Raw genomic sequence first — 23,580 nt, forward strand, 5'->3', positions numbered from 1 at the left:
AAATGCATGTGTAAAGCACGTCCTCCAGGGGTGGATCAAAACTCGAATTACACTTCCCCTTAAGAGCAAGAGTTGCCAATTCTCACTGCTTTAACACACAAAATGACCAACCAGATAATTACACACACAGTGATTCTAAACTCATCCAGAGGTCTAGCACAGGGCCAGCGCTTCACAATCGCCAGCAACCTATCAGTTAGTAGCTTTTACTGCTGGGCTCCCCGCCACTTCCCCTGAAAGCTCTAATCATTAGTAACTGAGCAAACAGTGGCAAATTGAGCATTTCAACAGTTGAAATGAGTGAAGTGAGCCTTCTCACAGTTCTTTGTGTCTGAATAACTCTCTTTATTGCCACGCATGTGAAAATATGCATCTCAGAAGAATAGGTCCCTTGCACAAGCTCTTGGTGCACTGGGTAATGAATGCTTCGAAAAATACAAATGACTTTTTTCCCACCAAAAAGTGTGCATAGACTCCCGCCACATCAACCCGTCTATATTGCTCTTGGTTCCGTGTGGTGGTTGCTAAGTAACCGTCTCACCCAGAGTTACTGTCACCAGACATGAATCTTATTAGTGTTTTATTATGGTTCTGTTTTTAGGATCAAGGCCATAAATAAGTGTCTGCATGTCTACATTCTCCTTAGCGGGATATGAAGAGCAATGGAAAATTCTTGCCAGGGGACAAATATTGAGAGAGAAACTTTTAAATATGAAAATGAAATCCAGGCATCATAAACCCATAACTCTCTGTACAGTCATGAGGAGTTCGGCATGACAGCCAATACACCATTGCAGTGGTTAAGTGGTGATCTGCATTTATCCACATTTAGATGGACAAAAGTATTGGGACATCTGCTTATTCGTTGTTTCTTCTGAAGTCGGGGCATTAAAACGAGTTCATCCTATTTTTGTTGGAGTAACTGTCTTCACTGTCCACGCAATGCTTTCTATTTAATTCTGGAGCATTGCTGCAAGGATTTGATTGCATTAATCGACTACAACATGAGATCATGATGTTGGATGATTAGCACCCCACCTCATCCCCAACTCCACAACTCATCCCAATAGTACTGGATGGAGCACCATGCATTATTCCAGAGAACACATTTCCACTGCTCTACAGTTCAATGCTGGGGGGCTTTATACCCCTCAAGCCCATTGTGAGGCAGTTCTGTTAGAAATGGGACACTGAACATTCAGGGTTAAGAGGCGTAAATCACCTTAACCAATGTAAAATAAGCCTCTCAGGTCATTAGGTCAGTGAGGTCACTCAAAGCCAAATGGGCAATGTTCAGAAAAAGGTAAAGGTAAAAGGTAAAGGTGCACGAATTTGTCACTGTACAGTGTACACTGCACAGCGAAATGTGTCCTCCGCATTTAACCCATCTGTGGTAGTGAACACACACACACACACTAGTGAACTGACTGATTTGATAGAATTGACAAATATGGTGAGTTATAATAATATAATAATATATAGACAAACATATCATAAACACATGCTTAACATTAACTTTAACAGGGTGCTTCCTGTTTGAAGATCGAGTAGTCATGTGCTTTTGATCACATGACATCACAGCTTGTGTTGGCCCATAGTTTTACCGACTTTGATTTATTTGAGGAAAACCTACACCAGCTTAGGTGTCCCACATTAGGCACTGTCCCACATTATGGCAACTTACCCTGTCATAGTGAAGTTTATACAGGTGTTCTAAACACACAGGTGTGAGAAGCGTTTGTTTATTTAATTTAGGTTGACTGGATTTTGGTTTTCAAAAAGAGGACAGTGGGGACACACAGGCGTCTGTCATGGTTAAGATGTTGTGGCTGTGGGCTTTTAAGTAGGCCTAAGTTGTGGGACCGTGGCAGTGTGTATGCGTGTGGGTTGGAGGAAGTTAAATATCTCTAAAATTGTGCAACAATGATAAGAAACATGAATACATTTACTCATTTATCAAACCTAATAAATAGCTGTTTAGCCTACATTTTTTAAATATCTCTTTTAGTTTCAACTTATGTCTTAAAATAAAACAAGTAAAAAAGCAGAAAAATATTTTTAGTCTTACATAACATTTTTTTTATTTTCATGCCAATATAAAAAAAAATATTCATAAATACATTGAAAAAATAAATAAGAATGTCAGGTAAAGTCTAACTGCTATGTGTTTTTTTATGTTTGTGTTTAGGCGTTTTTAGGCTGTGGTCTGTGGTGTGGTGGGAAGCAGTTTGACCAATAGTCATATGTAGCTGCAGGTATATGTAGACCTATAGTGGTAGTAAGAGGTTGGCACTTAAGCAGATTGACCAATGGTTAATGTAGATGCAGTACACGTAGGCTAATAGTGGAGGTGAGAAGGCGGGGCTTAAACAGACATACTTAAAGCTGTAAAATTCTGCACACAGAATGTGTGGACACTAACATGAAATCCATACGAAATAATAAGATCCCACTTTCACGTTGATTTTATTATCAAGCCTCGATGAGCATTTACAGACAGAGACTGACTCCAGCGTCTATTTCCTCTTTTGTTTTATGCTTGTTCTGTTTTTGTGAATGATATGAAACCGGGTCAGAAGACAGAAGAGAGAAAGACGGTTGGGACAGGCTGGTCAACATGGTGTCACTACTAGTTTGAAATCAGTATTGCTTTGGGTCTGCTTAAATGCAGGACACTTTACTTACTAGTGTTAGATGCTAGAACAGAGGTTTTCTATTTGTCTCTCTCCCTCCACAGGTGGACTTGCTACGCCACATTAATCACATGAGGACCACTAGCCACAATGAGAGTCCTGTCTGTGGTAACTTTTAAAAGCAGGGGCCAAGCAGACTGGAAGAGTTTTAACTTTTGAGTTGGACTGTGTTTTAGTTGGATACATTACCAGCACATGTCCAACTTCCCATCTCTTCATTGTCCTAAACATAAAACTCCACATTTGCTGATCCCACAGTACCTTAGACCAAACGTGGGGTTGTAACAAGTAGATATAATGAAATGCACTTTACGGTCCAAAATGGTCCAACAATTTGCTACTTCACAAAGACTTCTTTATGAATTCTTTACACCGCTTTAACCAACAGGAATGTCAAAAATGACTTTACACTGACTTCCACTGAAAAATAATGAATGCTGTAATGCAAATATATTCTGCTGCAGATACCTCATCTCTTTTTCAATTCGACACTATTGGCTGAGCTAGTTAACAGATCTTGGTGGGATTAGCAAAATGCATTCAAATGTATCTTTGAGGCAAGAAGAATGTGTTAAAACAATTAACCCCCTTGTAAAAGCAACTGCAGATGATAAAGGCTAATTAGCAGATACTAACACAACAACAGTGCTGGGGAGCTCCACACAAATCACTACAATATTCAGAGACAGGCTGCTCAAAACTCCATAAAGTCCTGGCCACTTGCCCAATATGCTCAGCAAATAATAGCTAATTACTGTAAATTCAATTTACCCTTCTTTGACAAGACACTTGACCGCTGTCTCCCCGAACTCACCACTCTTTACTGCAATCTGCAGTGTTTAAAGAACAGAGTAGATTATTGTAGGATTTCTACTGATAATTCACATCTTTTCTCAGTGTGTAGTAAGCGCCAAGCTCCACTCTCACTTCAGTCCACAGGTGTGTATGTGTCGTTCCGCTGTGAGAAAAGACTCAACGCTGTGAAGAACCTCTTCCTGAAACAAGCAAACAGACTAAAAAAAACCCATTCAGATCAAATTAAGCTGTTGCTGTTCTTCGACCAATGGGCTCATGAGTCCAGACCACATCATTGTTGAAAGTGTTAGGGGTTTGTGATGGATGGTGAGAATCAGAAAATGCTCAGACTTCTTAGACTGAACTTTGGAGGTGTGGAAATGGTCTCTCTGCAGCTCTGAAAGTGAGTGTCCAGTTGTTGAGGCTTCTGCGTCATTTTCTGTTAAATTGTCAGCTTTTTTTTCAAGACACACAAAATTATGTGCCAGTAAACTTGTATTTAGTGGCTGTTCTGACTGGAGGGTGATGTGAATATGTTTCCATTGTTCAGAATAGAAAGATAACACAGGTTAAGATCTAAACAGATACAAATACTCACATAAATAAAGGTACATTATACATTTTTCAGCTTTTTTGCTAAAGCTGTGAAATAAATAACTGGCCTGTTTGATGGGAAATTAAATAAACAAAGCCACTTTGTGTGTGTAATTCTCCTGGGTAAAACCCCGTACATTACAAACACGCTGTTACTTTTTAATTGGACCAGATGGAATGCAAAAAAATAAAAATAAAACATTCAAATATGTACATCTAGCAGCCTTATGCTTTATCATGCATTATCTTCATTGATCCAGTCAGTGGGGTTTCTTTATTGAACTGCTTTGGATAGTCCAGAAATCCTGCATTATGTAGTTTTTTAGGACTTTTGTATTGAAATCTGACTCCTGCGTTTATGCCCCCTAAGCATTACTAGCTCCCAGAGCTCACAACACCTTAAAGGTTCATGATAATTAGGCCACAACACTGGAGCTCCCAGATGGCTTCCTCCGTCTCTGAAAAGTTGTTTTGAAGACAGCAGTTTCTTTCTTGTGCAACAGAAGAGATAAAATGACCAAGTCGAACACAATGACAACAAACACGGTCATTTTAGAGAGCGTTTCCAAAAAACCTGAGAAGTATTTAGGCCATTTTATTATTTTGTGTGCCTCACACAACATGGAGCCTCATCGTCTGCCTCATCTATATGCAGCAACACTTTGATCAGATGGTGTGAGATCGCCCTTGTGAAGGCTTCTCAACTCCTCCTCCTCCAGCGAGCTGAAGCCCAGAGAGTAGGCAGCAGTCTGGGCGCGCTGTCTGCTGGACGAAAGCCCCTAGAGAGACCGATTTGGAAGTGTGGAAGTGGGGCATGGAAGTGGCAGCGAAAACCAAATTAAGCAAAAGTGACATGTTTCCGCCACCCACTCCTTGTACAGAACACTTTCTTTTCTCGCTCTGGCCAAAGGTTGTCCATATCCCAAGGATAGATTCGTCTTTAAGAGCCATTTCCACAAGCTCTTAAATATGTTGCTTTTGACCATGCGAAGAGTGGAAGAGCAGGCAAGTCTTTCTGTGACCTCCCTCACTCCTTTTAACATTTAAGCCATTAAAGCTTTGAGGTGCATAAAATATTACTGTGAAGTAGCCAGGCAGCCCAGGAGATTTTCGAAAAGACTGAAGCTATGATTGCACCATAAATGTCTGCTGGTAATGGGCAGATGGAGGACGGGCTAAAATCACTGGAACTGCAATGTTCCAATCATCGACAGTTCAATCTTTCCCCCCTCTGCTTTAAAGTCTTGACTATTCAAGATTTACTGTCATGTTCTGAAACAAACTCTTTCCAAAACTCTGTTCCTTAGCAACCAGGCTTTTGATTTAAACATTTGTAGCTTGATATGGGATGCAAAACAATACAACAGCTACAAGAACAATGTGCACATTCAATGAAAGGACGGATTTGGATTTTCCTCTTTCTCTCTGCCTCTCTTACCTGTCACACGCTGTGGTTTTGATGTGCTCTCTCTGTTGTTGACATGCTTTGGATTCACCTGTATGTGAGTGAGAGCACGAGAGGGAGAGCGAGAGAGAATGAGAAAGAGAGAAAGAGAGCGGGGGAGCTGAATCTCTCAGGAGAGGCAACAGATGAAAACGACCAGGATCAGCACATCTGGCAGGCCGCTCCACTTTCTCTTTAATATGCACAGGAACCCGCATGGATTGGGTGTAAAAACTAGAATGAATAATTGATGCGGCGTGGTGCCACAAAGCACTTTCTTTTAGCTAATTGGATTTAAAGAGAGCGCGAGAGTGGGAGAAGGGGGATAAAATATTATTATGCAGCCTGTGTGCAGCGAAATGGTCTGAGAGGTAGACTAATAGCATCCTCCCTTCCAATCCCTCTCATTAATCCACGTTTGCCAACTTGTTACACGCCAAGAAATGTCTGACGCGTATAAAAGGTGGTAACGGAAGCACATCCAGGGGTTCGGAGGTGAGGAGGGTGTTTACATTGCATTTTCATGCGATTCATATCCGGGTACCATACAGGTATGGTATGGCCGGATTCTGTTTGCTGAAATGCGCCCCCAGTGTGAATGGATAAGATCCTATTTTACTTTTTCACATAGAAAAAAAAAAGCATGTCAACATGTATGTCATTTCTGCTTTACTGTCTGTAACCAACTGTAAACATGTTTTTCCACCTGCCACTATCAGTGTGTATCATATGCTGTCTACCTTCTGTAGCCGCTGTGATTTCTGCAGAGGTCAACGTCACGGCTGTCTTTTGAAAACGTCTACGCTAGTGTCACTGCTTCCTGTATGATGGAAGCTTAATTTGTAAAATTGAAAAGTCTGGCCAAAGATCTTCTGAAAAACACTCATGTTTAGCCATAGAGGAAAAAAGAAAAAAAGATGAAAAAAAGGCTGCAATAACCTTCTGGTACCTTGCAACAGATGCAGGATACAGCAGCTTGTCCCACTGTTAGCAAAGCAGCCGTGTCCATGTGTTTGTGGGTGGTGTGTTGAGCACTGAGGGCAATCGTTCACCAGTCTAGTACACTGCCAAAAGGGCAGCGGCTCCAGGGGGTTGTGAACAGTTTTGAGGAATGGTGGGGATTTCCTGGCTGGTTCACACATTTCTGTAACGGCCCTCTCCATCAGAAAATATGAAGCACAGTTTACATTTACATTTGTGACATTTAGCAGAGGCTCTCATCCAGAGAGACTTATCCAGAACCAAGTGTCTGGCTGTTCACTCAGCAAGACAGCAAGCAGCTCTGCCGTTCGGGCACCCACTGGAGGTTCGTTCCACACCTTGGTGCCTTGGTGTTCCATAAGTTGATGTCTGTTGAGTCACACTTAAAGCTCATGGGGATCTTGGCATTGGATCAGATTGGGTTTTGATCTTTACCATTAGGTAAGGAGGGGATGTCAATTCTTGGCTTTGTAGGCCAGCAAGGGCCTGATGGCACTCAGAGGAAGGACCTGCCAGGAGCGAGTAGAATTTGGCAAGTCTAGAAATGACGAGGGACTGAATGAGCACCAGGGTGGCCTCTCTAGTGCATAAGGGTCAAATTCTCTGGATTTTAGAGGAGAAGTCTGCATGACAGAGTCAAGTTTGCAACATGAAAATGATCGAGAACGTTAACCGACCATCCACCTAAACCAAGGCTACGTGCGAGTGACCAGGAAGTTCTCAGAGGACTCTTTCAACTGCAAGGGGATCACCTCTGTAATTCTGCCCGCTGTGGTCAATCACATACAGACACCTGTAATTATAACAGTAAAAATTACTGTTACACTTATGGTCAAAAATGATAATTTACACTTAGGGGTTAAAAGTGGTCAAGATGCATCTTTGACCACCTCTAAATGTGGTTTTAGTGATCTGCTTTAATCATGATGCATTCTGGGGGGTGTTGACACCTGACTTTTCATGTGGTGAAGTGAAATCTGAAAAATGCAAGTTAACACAAAGTGTAAACAGCCTTGAAATGACATTAACAGAGACACTTTCCTCCACTGTTGACCTCATTTGCATCACACATGCATGCAATTTGCACAAGCCAATGACTAATTGAGGCTTTATCTCTCTCTGCGCATTCGCTGTCTTGCTGGAGACTTTGGCGGCTTATTGCGTGACCCCTGCGAGTATTGCGCTTTAGAACGAGCACCGCATCAAAGCACTTACATGTAATGTCTGGGAATTAAGTTTGTTAAGGAAAAAGAAAACAGAATCCTGCAGAGGGCTGCCCACAACATCTCCTAACGCTGGTTTTGCGAGGAATAATGAGCGTGACAAAGGGAGAGGGGGCCGCAGGAGGGAGGAGTGAAAGGCAGAGCCAGGGGAGTGATGGAGAGTGCCAAGAAGTAGACAGGGAGACGAGGGAATACAAGGAAATCGCATAGAAACAAACAAACAAACAAAAAAAAAAACACGCCTAGGTCCTGTTGACTCCTCTCTGTTCTTGTTTCTTGCCACATTTACAGAGGTGAAGAGCAGCGAATGCGTCCCCTCCCCCCCACTACTCCACCTCCCAGCACTGCCACACTGCCAGGCTGTACAAATAAAAATCCCACTAGGCTGGAGATAAGAATTCGCTGTCAAGCTCTGGGCCAAGATGGTTTCTACAACATATTGGCCACTGAAGAAGGATGCTACATCTGTTGGCGTATAAAAAAAGGTAAAACAAGTGCTGTAGGAGTGGGTATCCTACCCAGGAGAAAGCAAACCCCTCCCATTAACACAGCGTTACAGCCTTGTGCTCACTGTAATCTTGTAATCGCAACCACACTGCCATTTCCTCCTCCCCAAAGATTGTTAAAAACACAGACCAATCTGGATGGTCCATAAACAGACAAAAGGTACAATAAAATGTACTACACTCTTAAAAAAAGACAAGGGCTCTTCAGTGTAGGGAATAATTGTACATAAAGCCATGACTACTCACAGTATTTCAGTGCTTTAAGGGTTTCTTTTTTCAAACCTTCTATTTTTTTGTTTAAAACATAAGCAAACCCATTCAGAGCCCAGTTTCCCTAAAACACATCTCGGGTGTTTCATATTTGACCTTTTTTTCCAGTCCTGGTCCTCTTGCCCACAGTGTTCAGGGCATTTGAACCAGCTTGAAAACTGTTTTCAATCCCCAGAGCGGTCCACAGTATTGATCCCTGGGTCTATCTCAAAATGGTGGTCTGGGGTTTGTTTCAAGCGAGCGAGCCCTAGTGGGTTGTGCAGCATGTGTGACAGCTATCCACTCCTGTGGTGCTGCGTGTCGAGTAATGTAATTGGTTCATTTTGTCATGTTACCCTGTTTCAAGTTTTGTAATGGTGGAGAAGGAAACAAAGATGGGATTATCATGAAAAATGCACTTCTTGTGTCGTCCTACACGGCTACAACAAGAGCAGATGCCAGTTTTCCACTTCCTACACGAGGATATGCCACATTCTTTTAGCACTGTTTGAGTGTTGGAAGCCTAAAGGCCTAAAGAACACAGCAATAGTAAGGTGCAATGAAGATGTGAGCTAGTTAGCAACTAACTTATTTTTAGTCAAATGCAGTAAAAGGATAAACCTTTTGCTTCTTGCCTATTTTTGGGTCCATAAAGAACCATATTTGTAAAGGCATGTAAAAAAAATTATAACATTTAAATGTATATGTATGGAAAACTTTGTAAAGCTTCTTTACCAATTCAATCTCTTTTATATAAAGAAAGGACTCGCTTCTTCTAAGGACTCGCCCACAGAACCCTTTGTAGTACTTTTACTTGACTACCTATACCAAAAGGTTTACCATTACCATTATTTCTGGTTCTGGACAGAACACTCTTTTTTGTGCCAGGAGTTTACACTTATCTTAGACCCAAAAAGTCATAAGAAGCCCTAATCAGACAGTGAAAAGCTTTATGCACACTTGACCTGTTTCTTTCCTCCACATTTGAGGAGTTCATAAATAATGACACTGCACAGGGGAGGCCGGGAGTCAGAAAGAGTCGGAGAGAGAAAAATCAAGAAGGGAATTCCAAAAGCTCCAGTGAAAGAGGACGCATTACTGTGAAACGCCAATGCTGCTGCGTCGAGCCGCTCCTTTGATCTATTCTAAACTATATTCATAGCCTCACAGGCCTCAGACTGTTGCTGAGCATTATGATCTTAAAAAGCACTGATGGTAAAGGGGGATGTTTGTCTTCAGGGGATGCAAACGATAGGAAAAGCTGACTTCACGCTCTTACACAAGTCGAGGATTTGAAGACGTCAGTAACAATCACCCTGAGAACAGAGTGTGTGTATGCAGGTGGGTCCATGCATGATATAGCAGTATCTGTGTGTGAAGAGGGGGATTTGTAGGGGATAAGGGTGGAGGAGAGAAAGGCGGCAAAGTTTATGTCAGATCCAGGGATGGGAAGAGAAGTGGAACAGTGGAACATCTGAAGCAGCGAAAAAGCACAACCCAGGATTAGCAAGGATGATGGGATAAAGAGGGATGTTTGAGGGCGGTTTAAGGGAAAGTTAGCTGCATTGCGACCTTACAGGAGGGAAAAACAACAACAGCGGAGTGATGGGTGATCCCATTTAGAGCTCCCCTATCACATGACATCCGCAGGCTGGAAGGCTTTCGACAATAGAGCGCTGAGCCTATGCTGGGGTTTGAACTTAAGAACTCTTAACACTTGATGAGCAACAGTTAGACCGTAGGGCCACTCAGGAGGTGTGATGTTACAGTACATAAAAACACAGTTCTGAGTAAATTTACCTTTCTGTTCTTTCTTGAACACACATGTACAAGGTTTTCCAGCTCTAGAGTGAAGCAACTGCCTGTGTACCTGTCAAGAGACATCATAAGTTTGAATTCTGTCAACACCACAGCCCTCCATTGACAGGAATGTTGAGAACAGGACGGCTTTCCACCAAGCTATGGGGGAGTCCTAACCTGCATATGGGAATAAACAGTAAACAAAATGCAGGGGAGGAGCATAGACTAAAAATTTTACAAAATATGTATGCAATTTTAGCTGCAGCTCATTTAAACAACAGCAGAGTGATGGGTGACCCTATTTACATCTTTCTCTATGAAATATTTTCCCAGGATTTTCAAAACAACAGATGTCTCTCACGTTGTTAGTATAGATAGGTACAGATGCCACATAAATTTCCCCTCATAATAGTAAAGGTCTGTTTACTGTGGTGATGGTAGAATCCCTCTCTTTCTCTCTCTCTCCCTCTCTCTCTTTCTCCCCAGAGAGATGCAATTTAATTCAACACTCCACACATATCTCAACATCTGGACGGCTAGGCCCGCACAGGCACAATGGACATTTATTTATTAATTTTCTTTCCTCTTCCAATGACACGCGTTATGTTGTGCAACAGCTGTTGCACTCAACTTAGATTACCCCACAGCAAGAGAACTTTTTTATTGCCTTATTTAATGCATTATCATTAATACCCCTCCGAAACATATGAGGGCATCCGTTTTCAGTTTTATGAGGTTTACGGTCTTTGGCACCAACGAATATCACGCAGAGAGAGCGGATGCGCCTGCACTGTTGAGATATACAGTATCAGAGGTGTTTGTGAAGCTCAGAATGATTATTTTGTCTGGAGTGAAGCATTGAGAGTATTTATCTATCAAAAGGCTCAATATGGCTTCCTCCGCCTTTCCCCGCCCGCTCACCTGATAGAATGATGGGCACAATAACTGTGAGCTCCAGCTGTGGGAACTTTTTTTTCCGCCCGTTATGTTTTTATTACCCGGCTATAAAGCACAGAGATGAAACCCCGGAACCGGGGGCAGCGGTTTTCGCTCACATCAGGGTTAAAACAGGAGGTATCCTTCATTGATTGGAATATAATTAAACCAAAAGGGGGCGGAATCAATGTACACTCCTCAGCCCCCAACACACACACTCACACTTAGAAGGCTACTGAGACTACAGCAGATCAACAACACAGGACAGCATGCTGGGCTGTTTCTGTAGTGAGCCTGGGCCTCATTAAACCCACTCCATCAAGATCATCTCATTACTTTGCATTACACCCAGCAGATCCCTGGGATTTCATGGGTTTTGGATCAAATATCCTTTCAGTGGAAATGAAGAATTAAGGGCTTGAAACTAACAAGACTAAACGTAAACAATGTAAACATAAGCATACATGCTAATTTGTGCAAATCTGTAAAATTAGTTCTGGATTAATGAACACATTAATATTTGTCAAGCATTTGAACACATTTCTACACAATCAACATGCGCTGTAAAAATCAGTCAGGCCAATTTTCAATAAAATAAAACCGTAACTTATTTTGGTCAACAATACAGCTTGAGTTGAGCTCAGAAACCATTAGTAAATGAGCTGCATCTGAATTTAAGTAAGATGTTAAGTCTGTAGCTCCTCCCCCTCAATTTACTACACCTGCATGAGATACTGGAACATCAGAGCCAGAACCACCAGGTTCAAGAACTGTTTTTACCTGTATGGCTGTTAAACTGGTCACACCTACCACAACCTGAACACACATGTACACAAGATTGACCACACTGATCCTTTCAGTCACACTTGGCACTTTTCTATACACTCCATAAGCTGTGTACTGTTCTCTGTACCTGAACACCAAGCTGCTACACACATTATTGCTTTGTACACTTGTTCACAACACCAGACTTGGTCTACCTCAGCACACACACACACACCTTAACGAACTGTACTCTTCCATTTACACACACAACACCCAGTTGTAATCGCTGGACTACATGTTCCTTTCTTTTTACTTTTTAATATAGTAACTCAGCTGGTACCTTAATCACCCTGCCTTCATCCCTACATTGCACATGTACGTGCACAGGTTTATATTTCTTGTACTGTAGTTATTGTTTTTCCTACTTATTGTCTATGAACCCTGTCTCTTGTCATTGTGCTACAGTCCCATGTTTGTACCTCATACTGCACCAGAGATTTGGCATAGGTGTTTTAGGGTTGTACTGTACAAGCCTATATTAGTATAATGACAATAAAATGAACTGAACTGAATCTGAAATTTGGCAGGTAAGAGCACCCTTTCTGCCCTCTCAAATGACAAATTCCCAGACAGGAAGGCTTCTGACAATGAAGTGCTGAGCCCTTGCTTGAATTTTCCCCAATTTTCTCTGCCAATTACTCAACCCGTACATAATCTCCCATCCACCCACTACCCCTTGGCTGCTGATGGCGACCAGGATTCAAACCAACCCTTGCTGGGATTTGAATTTAGAATAACTGCCTGACAGGAAAAGACAGGAAAACACAGGAAACCACACATTCAAATCTGGTCAACACCAAAGCCCTCCATGGTCAGGAGTCAGAGAATAGGAGGGCCTGCAGATGGAAATAAACACTATACAAGTTGAAGGGGAGGGACACAGACTAAAAACATACACTATATTTAAGCAGTTTCAGATGTAGCTTATTTCCTGATGTTTGTGAGGCTCAGTTAAGCTGTAAACTGCTGACCAAACTGAGATGCAGAACTAAAAAAGCTGAGTTAGGAAAACTTTTGACTAAACTACGTTGAGTTAACTCAACACTGTTAACACTCTGTAATCCACTTTCGTATTTTAAGAAGGCCTAAATACTTCACAGTGTAGTACAAACAAGCTGTCCGCTCTGAAATTAGTGAAACATAGTTACAAATAAAGACTTTCCAAACACATTTATTGGGCCGATAACATTAAACAAACACAGTGTATGACCATTGTAAACAATAAAACAGAAAAAGGCATCAGCTCTGCTCCAGAAATTCAAAGTGCGCCAAGCGTAAAATATTCAACTTTTTTCATTTATTTTTCCCTCTGATATATTTTTTTAAATGTTTATTTGTATCTTTACATATTAATCTTCAGCATGAGTAATTCTATTTACAAGCCAGGACACTCACGCACGCACATTCTTCTTTAACGTGATTTTCGCCTTGAAGGCAACGTCCACTCTGCCGCGCCCCAGAATTATGACAGACAATGCAATTATGAGTCAAGGATGCTTTCGGTTCTCGTACGTCGGCTCACTGTCCGTCCCGTTTAGAATGCTTGGAATAAGGTATCCGTATATACAAAGGCTAAAAAGTCATCTTTAGTTCCGTCTTGTGAAGCGACTATGAAATAAATGTTTCAAATTTTCAATGTTTTCACTTATTTTTTTGTTTTCCACCAAAAAAAGGTAAGTATCAAAACATCTGTATAGTTATATTTGTACTTCACTGGGTTTTGAGTTTGTGTGATGTATGAAACAGAGTCTCTTTGCTGAACAGTGCAAAGTCTCTTCTCGCTGAGGTTTCTTTTTTTTCTTCTTCTTTTTTCTTCTTTTTTTGTTTTCTTTACAATGTCATGACTTTATCTGGCAGGACAAATGTGATGCAGTCTTGAGTCTGTTCTGGTCCTCTGACGTTCCGTTTCTCTCCATTCGTTTTCCCTTGTATGTGTCTTATATTTAGGTTCTTCCATGAAACAGGATCTATTTCAGGAGCCATTCATTCACTGCATTGGAGAAAAGAAATGTTATAACAAGAATGTGACAGAAAAAAAACTAAAGAACTGCACTACATGATGTACATGTAGAAAATAAAGGTGCTATGAGAGATTCCATATGAGTGATGCCATAGAAGAACCACTTTTGGTTTAGTAAGAACCATATTTGTAACAGAGATGTATAGTGAGAATAACCTTTAAAGTTACACTACTAGCATTTTACCTTTAAATAGCATCTTAAAAATCACTGTGATGCTCCACTAACTATACTAACTGAGAATAGCGACTCTTTCATTTCTACTCTAGACTCTGTATGCTGCTCACGAGGAGCAGAATGCTGTGTTACCCGAGTCATAATTGTGCAAAATCCTGTAATATTACTCCCCCGCCTCAGTCCACATGCTTCTTTCACCTTCAGTAACAGTTCTGTATATTTCAGCTTGTCCAAGAATGCATGTGTAAAGCTTGTCCTTTAGGGGTGCCTCAAAGTGCAAATTACACTTCCCGACTGTAGGGGGAGCCCTGGAATAAGAAATACTAATTCTCACATATCACTACTTTAAACTAGTAATGAACCCATACATCAAGAGATGGTTCTTCAAACCTTTAAAATAATCACACATCTCTAGTATCTCTGTATGGAACTCAAAGTGGCTCTTTGTAGAGCTGACCTTTGTAGAAGCTTTATTTTTAAGAGTGTACACGGATCATCTGGCAGTAGCTGACATGTAGTAGACCTTTTTGGACAAAATATACTGCTGCTCATCTGTGTTCATGTGTTTGATCGCAGGCAGGCAGGCTAAGTGAATGAAGTCACACTCACCAGGCTACAATTGCTTCCAACACACTGAACATCACCTCCAGCTAAAATTTAACATTCATTTAGCCCACAGACATCTCTCATTGTGTTGGTTTTACAAAATAATACATTCCTTCCGTCCCAAAACCTCAGTTGCATAACAGCGTCTCATTAGAAGTACTTTCCATTTCCTTCACTGTCATGATATTAATATCTTTAAACAACAAATGCAATTAAAGAGCAAATCGGTCTTGTTTACTCTCAGGGGTGGAAGGTTCAACCTCTCGAATGAAACAATTAGAATTTCATCAAAGAGCGCAAGCAAATGACTACAATGAAATCCTGTGATCAGAGTACAATACATAATAGGAGTTACTTTTGGCACCCGGTGTATTACTTCAGGGGGTAAAATACAATTTTCATTTTCTTTTGCTGAAGGTATTTTGACAGTGGAAGGAGGATAAATAGGCTGCAGACAAGTTGTGTGGAAGCAAAGGACTCTCCTGGCGAATAGGTACATTACTGCCATCTCTCAAAACATCAAGCAAGCCCTGGAAATGAACGACTCCTGTTTGAGAGGAGATTATTAGTAATATTCTGCACACATTCTGATGGATAGCATGTCTGACTAAATGTGTTTTAAATCCTAAACTTCTCAGAATGCTTGTTGCAGATTTGAAATGTAAATAGATTGTAAGCTTTTGTAGATGCATGTTTACTGTACTGATATCGAGCTGCACAGTGAGCTAAAATCTGGAAAAACAATGCTACAAATGCACGGCTATTAAACAGACCACTGAGTCTAAACCAGATCCTCAAAGAGTTTCCTTCATTCTCACAAAACAGAGGGCTTCATTTTTTCAGTGTTGCACTGTGACAAAGTATTGAACCAGTATGGGAGGGAAATGTAGACTGTACAATATTATATAACATACAGTAGCATGCAACAGTTTGGGCAATTCTGATTAATATTTCTAAATAGAGTGTAAAACCTGACATTTCCCAAAATAATTAAAATGGCACATTTATTTTACATGTTAAGCAAAATGACTTGAAAAAAGGTTGCACGTTTCACAGCTTACGGATGCTTTTTGCATTCACCCAATTTTTTCAATTCTTGTTTGGGGTGTTTTCACCCATTCTTACCTGCACATAGCTTTGGGTTCTATGAAATTCTTTGGCTGTCCTGCTGCACTGCTCTCTCGAGGTAAAAACCCAAATCTCTTGGGGTGCCCAAACTTTTGCATACTGCTTTGTTTTTACTCAAACGTTACATACCAAAGATAATATACAAATCTTGTTTAAAATATTATAAAATAATGTTTCATCTTTACCATTAATCATTTTTGGAGATCAGTTTATCTTATACACACTTAACTATTCACAGTAACTGACATTCAGACCAGGAGTGCCTGGATTTTTGCATGGCACTCTATAATATTCAGTATGTAATCTTGTGTAATGTTTGCTTGATTGTTTTTATGTTCGTGTGGACCTCAGGGAGCCCGGTTGTTGGCATGGCTAATGGGTATGCAAATGAACCAATAAACCACAAAAGACTCCAGAGACACTGACCTCGGTACTGCAGCTTCTGAGCCCTGTTGTTGGGGCAGTCCTTCCCCTGCATGCTGAAGTTGATGTTGGTGCGGATGCAGCGGTTGTTCAGAGGCTGGACCGGGCGCACATTATCACTCATACTGAGAAAGATCTGTGAGGGCTGGTTCTGGCTGAGCAACCGCATAGAGTGCATCTACAAGGGAAATACAGTGAAATACACACTGCACTGATCCATTACTGTCAACCTGAAAAATGACTACCATACATACTATGAGGGCTACCATGTAACTTATGTAGGGTTCAAAAGTCTGATAGAATGAATAGTGATTTTTATTCTGAGCATAACAAGCTGAGCGAAAATTTGAGGCTCAGAAATTTTAACAAGAATCTGAGCATTTGGTGGCGTGCCCCCCTTTTTGTGCACTTGGGCTGGCGTGGACTTCACAGGTTTGTGCAAAAGCCCCTTATGAGTAGACGAGATCTTCCTGAGATTCGTCTCAACATGAACATCACTGAAGAAATACACCTAAAAACCTTTTTGTATAAAGTTGTTAACATGGATAATGTCATGTATTAGCCTACATTTGAAAATTTCGTTAAAAATAGTGCAGAATGTTTCCTGTTCTTGTATCTCATCATAGTCTTTATTACTCTCTTATTTTCTGATGTTTATTTCCAGGCTTAAGTGGAGTCACAGGACCACAGCTTAAACTCCACATCCTCCATTTTTCTGGCCGTCTAAATCCTCCCTTCTCTCTTTCACCTGTGTGATAAACAACTTTGCACCCACCACCACCACCCCATCTCCTCCATTCATCAATGGCTCCAATTTCAAGTGAATATGGAGGGAAGAGTGTCTACGGCTCCCAGCACTACTCTGAATCTGCCCAAATATTCTTCCCGTCTCAGCCATTCCAAAGCATGGTCCGCAATCGCAAAAAGGGAAAAAAAGTCTACTAAAAAAGGACTACTGGACCCCACTGCATATATAAGCCTATAGGTTTGTACAGGTCAGCTATATCAGTGATCATTCCATACCATGTCGCTAGCACGCAAAAAACTGGTATCATCAAAAAGACAGCTTTACAGGAAAAGGGCAAAAAACATTTTTAATGTTCAACGGAGGCCAATGTAAAAATATTGGAGCGTTTCTATTGGTCCATTCATCATACATTTTAACACATTGTAACAACTGCCAGATTCAAATGATGTGAAACTCTGAATGAGTGACTGCATGAGTGTGCATTTTTACCTGCATTTTTGTGACATATATTGGCTTGTTCATAAGGATCCAAGTCGCAGTCTCGAAACATGGAGGGATGGTCATTGATCCCTCATAGGTAATAAAACTTGATGTTTCTGGATACACCTCCTCAATGTTTAGCCCCGAGAGTAAATAAGCATCATCTACAAAAAGGAGTAAGAAAGAAGGATAGTGAGTGGAGAGTAACAGCTGTTCAATTGGTAACCTTCCTCTTACATTTACATTTACATTTACGGCATTTAGCAGACGCTCTTATCCAGAGCGACTTACAAAGTGCTTTGCTATTTACCCAAGAAAACCTTCGCTAGTTAGAATAGGCTAATAATTCAAAAGATACCTCTAAGCTTAGACATTACTAAACACAATACAATAAGGCGACCATAGAACTATTCGTCCAAGTACTCTTGTTCGGATTAACTGTTTTCTTGGTAAGTGTGTGTGTTTGTGTGTGTGTGTGTGTGTGTGTGTGTGTGTGCTTTATTTTGCCTTTTTTTAAAAGATCATTTTTCAAGCATGCATCTTTGCTTGTCAACATTTTGCTCCCTTAGGCAGAAGCTGTGCTTTGGTTGTGGTTTACTGGATGGCTGCTGAATGTTCTTATGCTGTTTTGACAAGTTTCACAATGCCAGGCCTCCATGAGATAACACAGCATGTGCAACATATTGAACTCTACTATCCTGACAACACACAAGTAATAGGCTTTGACTTGAGCCAGCCAGAGAAAAACAATTCATTATTTTTTCCTCCATCTCATTGATTACCACTCATTCCAAGCCTATGTAAAAAAATTCCCAGCGCATTTGCGATTTCAGCGCCGTTATCGTGCTGAACTTTGATAGCTTTGGTGGCATAAATAATTCCTTTTGAAAGTGGAGGAGGGGGCTGGGTTTGAAAAATGCATGCTAACTCAGCCGACGGCGCGGTGAAGGCAGGTTGGAAGGCCTCAGGCGGGGGCAGGCTGCTAGTCTGGATGGGGGGTTCTGACAGCTGTCAAAGCCCACGCTTCTTTGCCATACCCCTGGTAGTGCTGTCGAGACTTCCCTCTGCTTGGCCAGCCTACGTTCACGCACCACTGAGACCCGGGAGGCATGCGTCAGCCACCAGGGGTCAGCATACTCCTCTCTTCACCTACTCTTCACCACCCCTATTAATTCAATTATGAAGCTCTTTTTTCACAGCTCCCCGAGGTGAGCCAAGGCACTATGCCACAGAGAAAGTGGGCGTCTGTACAGACTACGAAATATTCTTAGAAGAACAGCAGTCTCTGCTCTGATTTGGGCCTTATTTCTTACAGACAATATTCAGCATTTATATTTATCTATATTTCTAAATATTATACTCTTTTCTCTTTATTTACTTCAATGAATTACATGAATGGATTTCAACCTCATATACATTCAATCCAAATGGCTGGCCAAAAAAGTCCAGCTGGAGATTGTTATTTTATCCCTACTGACCACCAGAGATGGTATGAAGCACAGTAGATGTCTGCAGAGGCTGAGATCTTACACAAGCAAAATAACCCAACACCATGGCGTGACACAGCTAGTCACAGACACACTCTGCCCATAAAGAAGACATGGCTTTTCCTCTCTGTGTGGTGATATAGGTTGACAGCTTGGATTGCATGTGAAACTCAGTCAGAGCCTCGGGCCTCTGTTTTTTCCTTGTGTACATGCCCTGAAAGCAGTAGCCCGACTTGAGACTGACACTGCTAACCTGAGCTGTCCTAATGCCGGTTTCCTTGCTATATGGTTAACTACTAGCTTGGACTCTGATTTTTTTCTACAGTAGTTTTCTTGCTGGAACCAATATTCAGTTACAGGTGTTCTTACCAACTGCCAGCTCCAACAGGTCACATTTAGCACTCCCATAGCACTCCCACTGGAGCATAGCGAGTATTGAGGACACAAGAATTTTACTGAATTCTAAAGCCTCCAAGCCATATCACGCCTGACACAACACGACAATGTCTTGTGGTCCAATATATAAATCTGAGGTATGACAATATTTAGATTTCAAATCTATATATATATATATATATATATATATATATATATATATATATATATATATATATACACACATACAATTCCATTATATGCAACATATATTTGCCACATATTGGAACTAATGTGAAACTGGCCATTCTATTATTTCATATAATTTTTAACATATATATTTCAGTTAGAGATAAAAATCTAGAGACATATACTGTTTATGTAACATATTTAGACAACCATAGTCAACCATATTTACCATTTGTGTTAAACACAGATGGAATTTGGTGGCTCAGCGGTTAGAGCGCCGGGATATCGATAACAGGGTTGTGGGTTCGATTCCCGGGCTCGGCAAGCTGCCGCTGTTGGGCCCTTGAGCAAGGCCCTTTACCCTCTCTGCTCCCCGGGCGCTGGAGTTGGCTGCCCACCGCTCTGGGTGTGTGTGTGTGTACTCACTGCCCCTAACACATGTGTGTGTGTGAGTGTGTGTTCACTACCAGATGGGTTAAATGCGGAGGACACATTTCGCTGTACAGTGTACACTGTTCAGTGACAAATACGTGCACCTTTATCCTTTTTTTTACCTTTAATTTGGCCTCTGCCAATAACCCATCCATACAGTGAATACACATATACAGTGACAGCGAGCCACATGCCCAGAGCACTGGGAAGTGCCCGGTTAGGGTGAAGGGCCTTGCTCAAGGGCGCAACAGTGGCAGTTTGCCAAGTCTCAGTATTGAACCCACAACCCTGTTCTCAATATCTCAGTGCTCTAACCACTGAACCACCACTACCCAGTTCGGTTGTGGTAGAAAATCACCACTGTCGCACAAAAGCCTTGTATATTTAAAATGGCAGAAAAAAACTTCTTAAATTTGGAAGTCAATTTTCTAAGTAATTTTGAACCACTTCTATTTGCCTATTCATTTGTTTATGTGTATATGTGCATATATGTATTTAAATACCAATCAGAAACATATGTATGATCTATTTATTATGCATGTGTCTAATTTAAGATACTTGCATATACTGAATGTATATGCATATATATTTTAAAATATATGCCTAATTATTAATAATCCACATGCATACATGGCCAGATTTTTGTAGGGGGTTTTCATATGCTACACCACATAGAAGGCATCATACTGAGATTATTATTAAATATCAGGCTTATATAGATTTACTCTATACCCTATATAGATTTAATAGAATAAATATAAAAAACTACTGCTGACTACCTGACTAATGCTAGCTAAGAGATTAGTCATTAGTCTGTTTATCTTACAGGCTTTAGATTGAATGCCTGTCCAGTCATAGTTTACCTACTATGGAGTTTTGTGGTCTCCTTTTGAGCAAAATGAGGCACTGTGGAGCTAAAGGAAATTGAGCAATGCTGGAAGGTGCCGAGCAGCAGTATGTGTTGGATGCTGAACGTTACCCGCAGTGTGTGCACCTTCATTAAAAACAATGGTTTCAAATTCTTTCGCTGTGTCCTGTGTGGAGGGCTCGTGAAAGCCAGATAGCTGATGGATATCTCAGGCTTTAGCTGCTTCAGCTCACACAAGATAACAGATACTATTCAGCCATAGATGTATCTACAACCGTTAGCTACACCCATCAGATCGTGCCTGGCATTGTTATAAAGCCCAATTTCGGCCATATGAGGCAGACACTGATCTTGGATTTCATCATAATGATGCCCCAGAGGCTGGAAACTCTTGCTAGTCTAGACTCCAAGTCAGTTGCTTCACTTTTCTGACGAGTCATGATGAGAAGTGCACAGCTTGGACCAACACTCACACAGAAATCTGATAGATGGTCATATAATTACTTATCATAAAAGATTGGGCATATATTTAAAAATGCATATATATATATATATATATATATATATATATATATATATATATATATATATAGTTTATCTTTTTTTATATCTATAGTTTTTTATTAACTTTCATTACATTTTCAAATGGATTAATTTTCAGTAAAGTCTGGACTCTGGAGGTCAGTCCATTGTTCTGAGCAGTCTGATTTGAACCTGCTTTTCTTTTTCTGATTCCCTCAGTAAAGGCTTGTTGATCAGCTCCAGCTGACACTACTCTGCATCTTTTAATCATTTTTTGAGAACAGTTTAGAAATCTTTCTTCTTATTTATTCAAGTAGATAATTATCTAACGATCTTCTGTAAAATAAACAACTTTGTACTTAATATTGGAGCGTGAATGTTTTGACAATCACTGAAATAAAAACGAATGGTGCCAATTCTCATGCTGATAGATCACCTGGATTAGTATCACAGATATACAGTATATGGACAAAAGTATTGGGACACCTGCTTATTCACCGTTTCCTCCAAAACCAAATGCACACAAAAAAAGAGTTCATCCTGCTTTTGTTGGACTAACTATGTCTACTGTCCAGGGAAGGTTTTCTACTTTTGGATTTCTACTTTCTGCAATTTCCCTCGGGATCAATAAAGTGTTATTGTATCTCTTATCTTATTTCGGAGCACTGCTATGAGCATTTGATTGCATTCAGCGACAAACACAATAGTAAGGTCAGGATATTGAATGATCATCTCCCCATCTCATTCCACAAGCACTGGAAGTAGGAGCAGCATCATTCCAGAGAATGCAGTTTTTCCACTGCTCCACAGCTCAATGCTGGGGGCTTTACACCCCTCTTGACCAGGTCTGGCATTAGGCATTGTGCCAGCAGGTTCATGTATGTTTTTGCACATCTGTGTCAGCAATGGGTGTATGTCCCATGTTAAAAAAATGTCAAATTTCAAATAAGTCGGCATATATGTCCTAATAAATGTTGGATATAATGGAATTTTGTCTCTTTAAATTTATAATAATTATAACAATGATAAACTGACATGTATATAGAGGCATCAGTATATATCAGATGCAAAATGGGCTAAAGGAAAGGAAATCTTGTCACCCAACATCCTGGTAAACAAAGTGACTGTAGAGCATGGCCCTTACTTGCAGATCCTTTGGTTTGAATTTCAAGGTCAACCACAGCAAATCAATATGTTTTTTTTTTTGCATAAATCATGAAGAAGTTTAGAGGTCAAGAGGTTCCTTTCACCTCACACACTGTTTGCTGGCATGAGTGTTTCCCCATTTTGCCTCATCTACTCTGTGAGATATTCATCAAACTGGCCTGAGCAAAAAGGTGGGAGCTTCACTGCTGAGGCAAGGCTCTCCTTCTTTAGTCCCATTATAAAATCTGGCACACAACTGCCTAGAACAGCTGCTTCCCGCCTTGCATTCATTTCCACTCATACCGGAAATGCTACATCAGATTCAGAGCTGTTCTACTGGCTGCTCCAGGATGGACTGCCAGACCATGCTTAACATCACTCCAACCATCTTTCCTAAGCAGATAACCATGTCGGCCTCCGCTAACATGGACCACCCGTCCAAGCGAGAGATCCAGATCTGGCACCCACAATCCATACTGTCACCGGTCATGGTTATGGTCATGAGATTATGGTTGCAGCTTCAAGGTTGCAGGAAAACCTTCTTCTTTAGCTAAACACATGCATGCTATATGCATTTTCTGTGAACTTGGGGAGCTTGCAGCTGAGTCCAGATGGTTGCCGCTTCACACTATGGCCCAATTCAGTGTTTCTCTCTAAGGTCTTATCTCCTCAATTTGTGAATCAGTGTATTGAGCTGGCTTCCTTCACTGACAAGCAGGTCGCTTGTCGCTCCCTGTTGTGCCCAGTCTGGGCCTCATGGCATTATGTGGGTTTAACTGCCAGCATTCATCAGACAGGCCAGCTGTTTGTCTGATTCAGCGGCAATAAGAAAAGCGCTTTCACAATGGAGTGGTGGGGGTGATTCTCTGGCCAACAACTCCACCCAGTAGATACACCAGGGATCGATGTCTGTCTGGGCACTGTGACCAGGCCAA

General features: G+C 41.0%; 1 protein-coding gene across 1 annotated transcript in view; it reads right to left on the reverse strand.

The window, feature by feature from the left end:
- Nucleotides 1-13,201: 13,201 nt before the first annotated feature.
- The window catches only part of ca10a (carbonic anhydrase Xa), a 199,276-nt gene continuing 188,897 nt past the window's right edge, over nt 13,202-23,580 (reverse strand). Inside the window, exons 7-9 of the mRNA XM_072667184.1 lie at nt 17,636-17,790; nt 16,402-16,576; nt 13,202-14,036 (exon numbers count right to left, since the gene is read on the reverse strand). Coding sequence (XP_072523285.1) covers nt 14,014-14,036; nt 16,402-16,576; nt 17,636-17,790 — 353 coding nt within the window. The 3' untranslated portion in view covers nt 13,202-14,013. The remainder of the gene's footprint in view (nt 14,037-16,401; nt 16,577-17,635; nt 17,791-23,580) is intronic.

Source organism: Salminus brasiliensis, chromosome 22, assembly GCF_030463535.1.
Source record: "Salminus brasiliensis chromosome 22, fSalBra1.hap2, whole genome shotgun sequence".
NCBI classification, from domain to species: domain Eukaryota; kingdom Metazoa; phylum Chordata; class Actinopteri; order Characiformes; family Bryconidae; genus Salminus; species Salminus brasiliensis.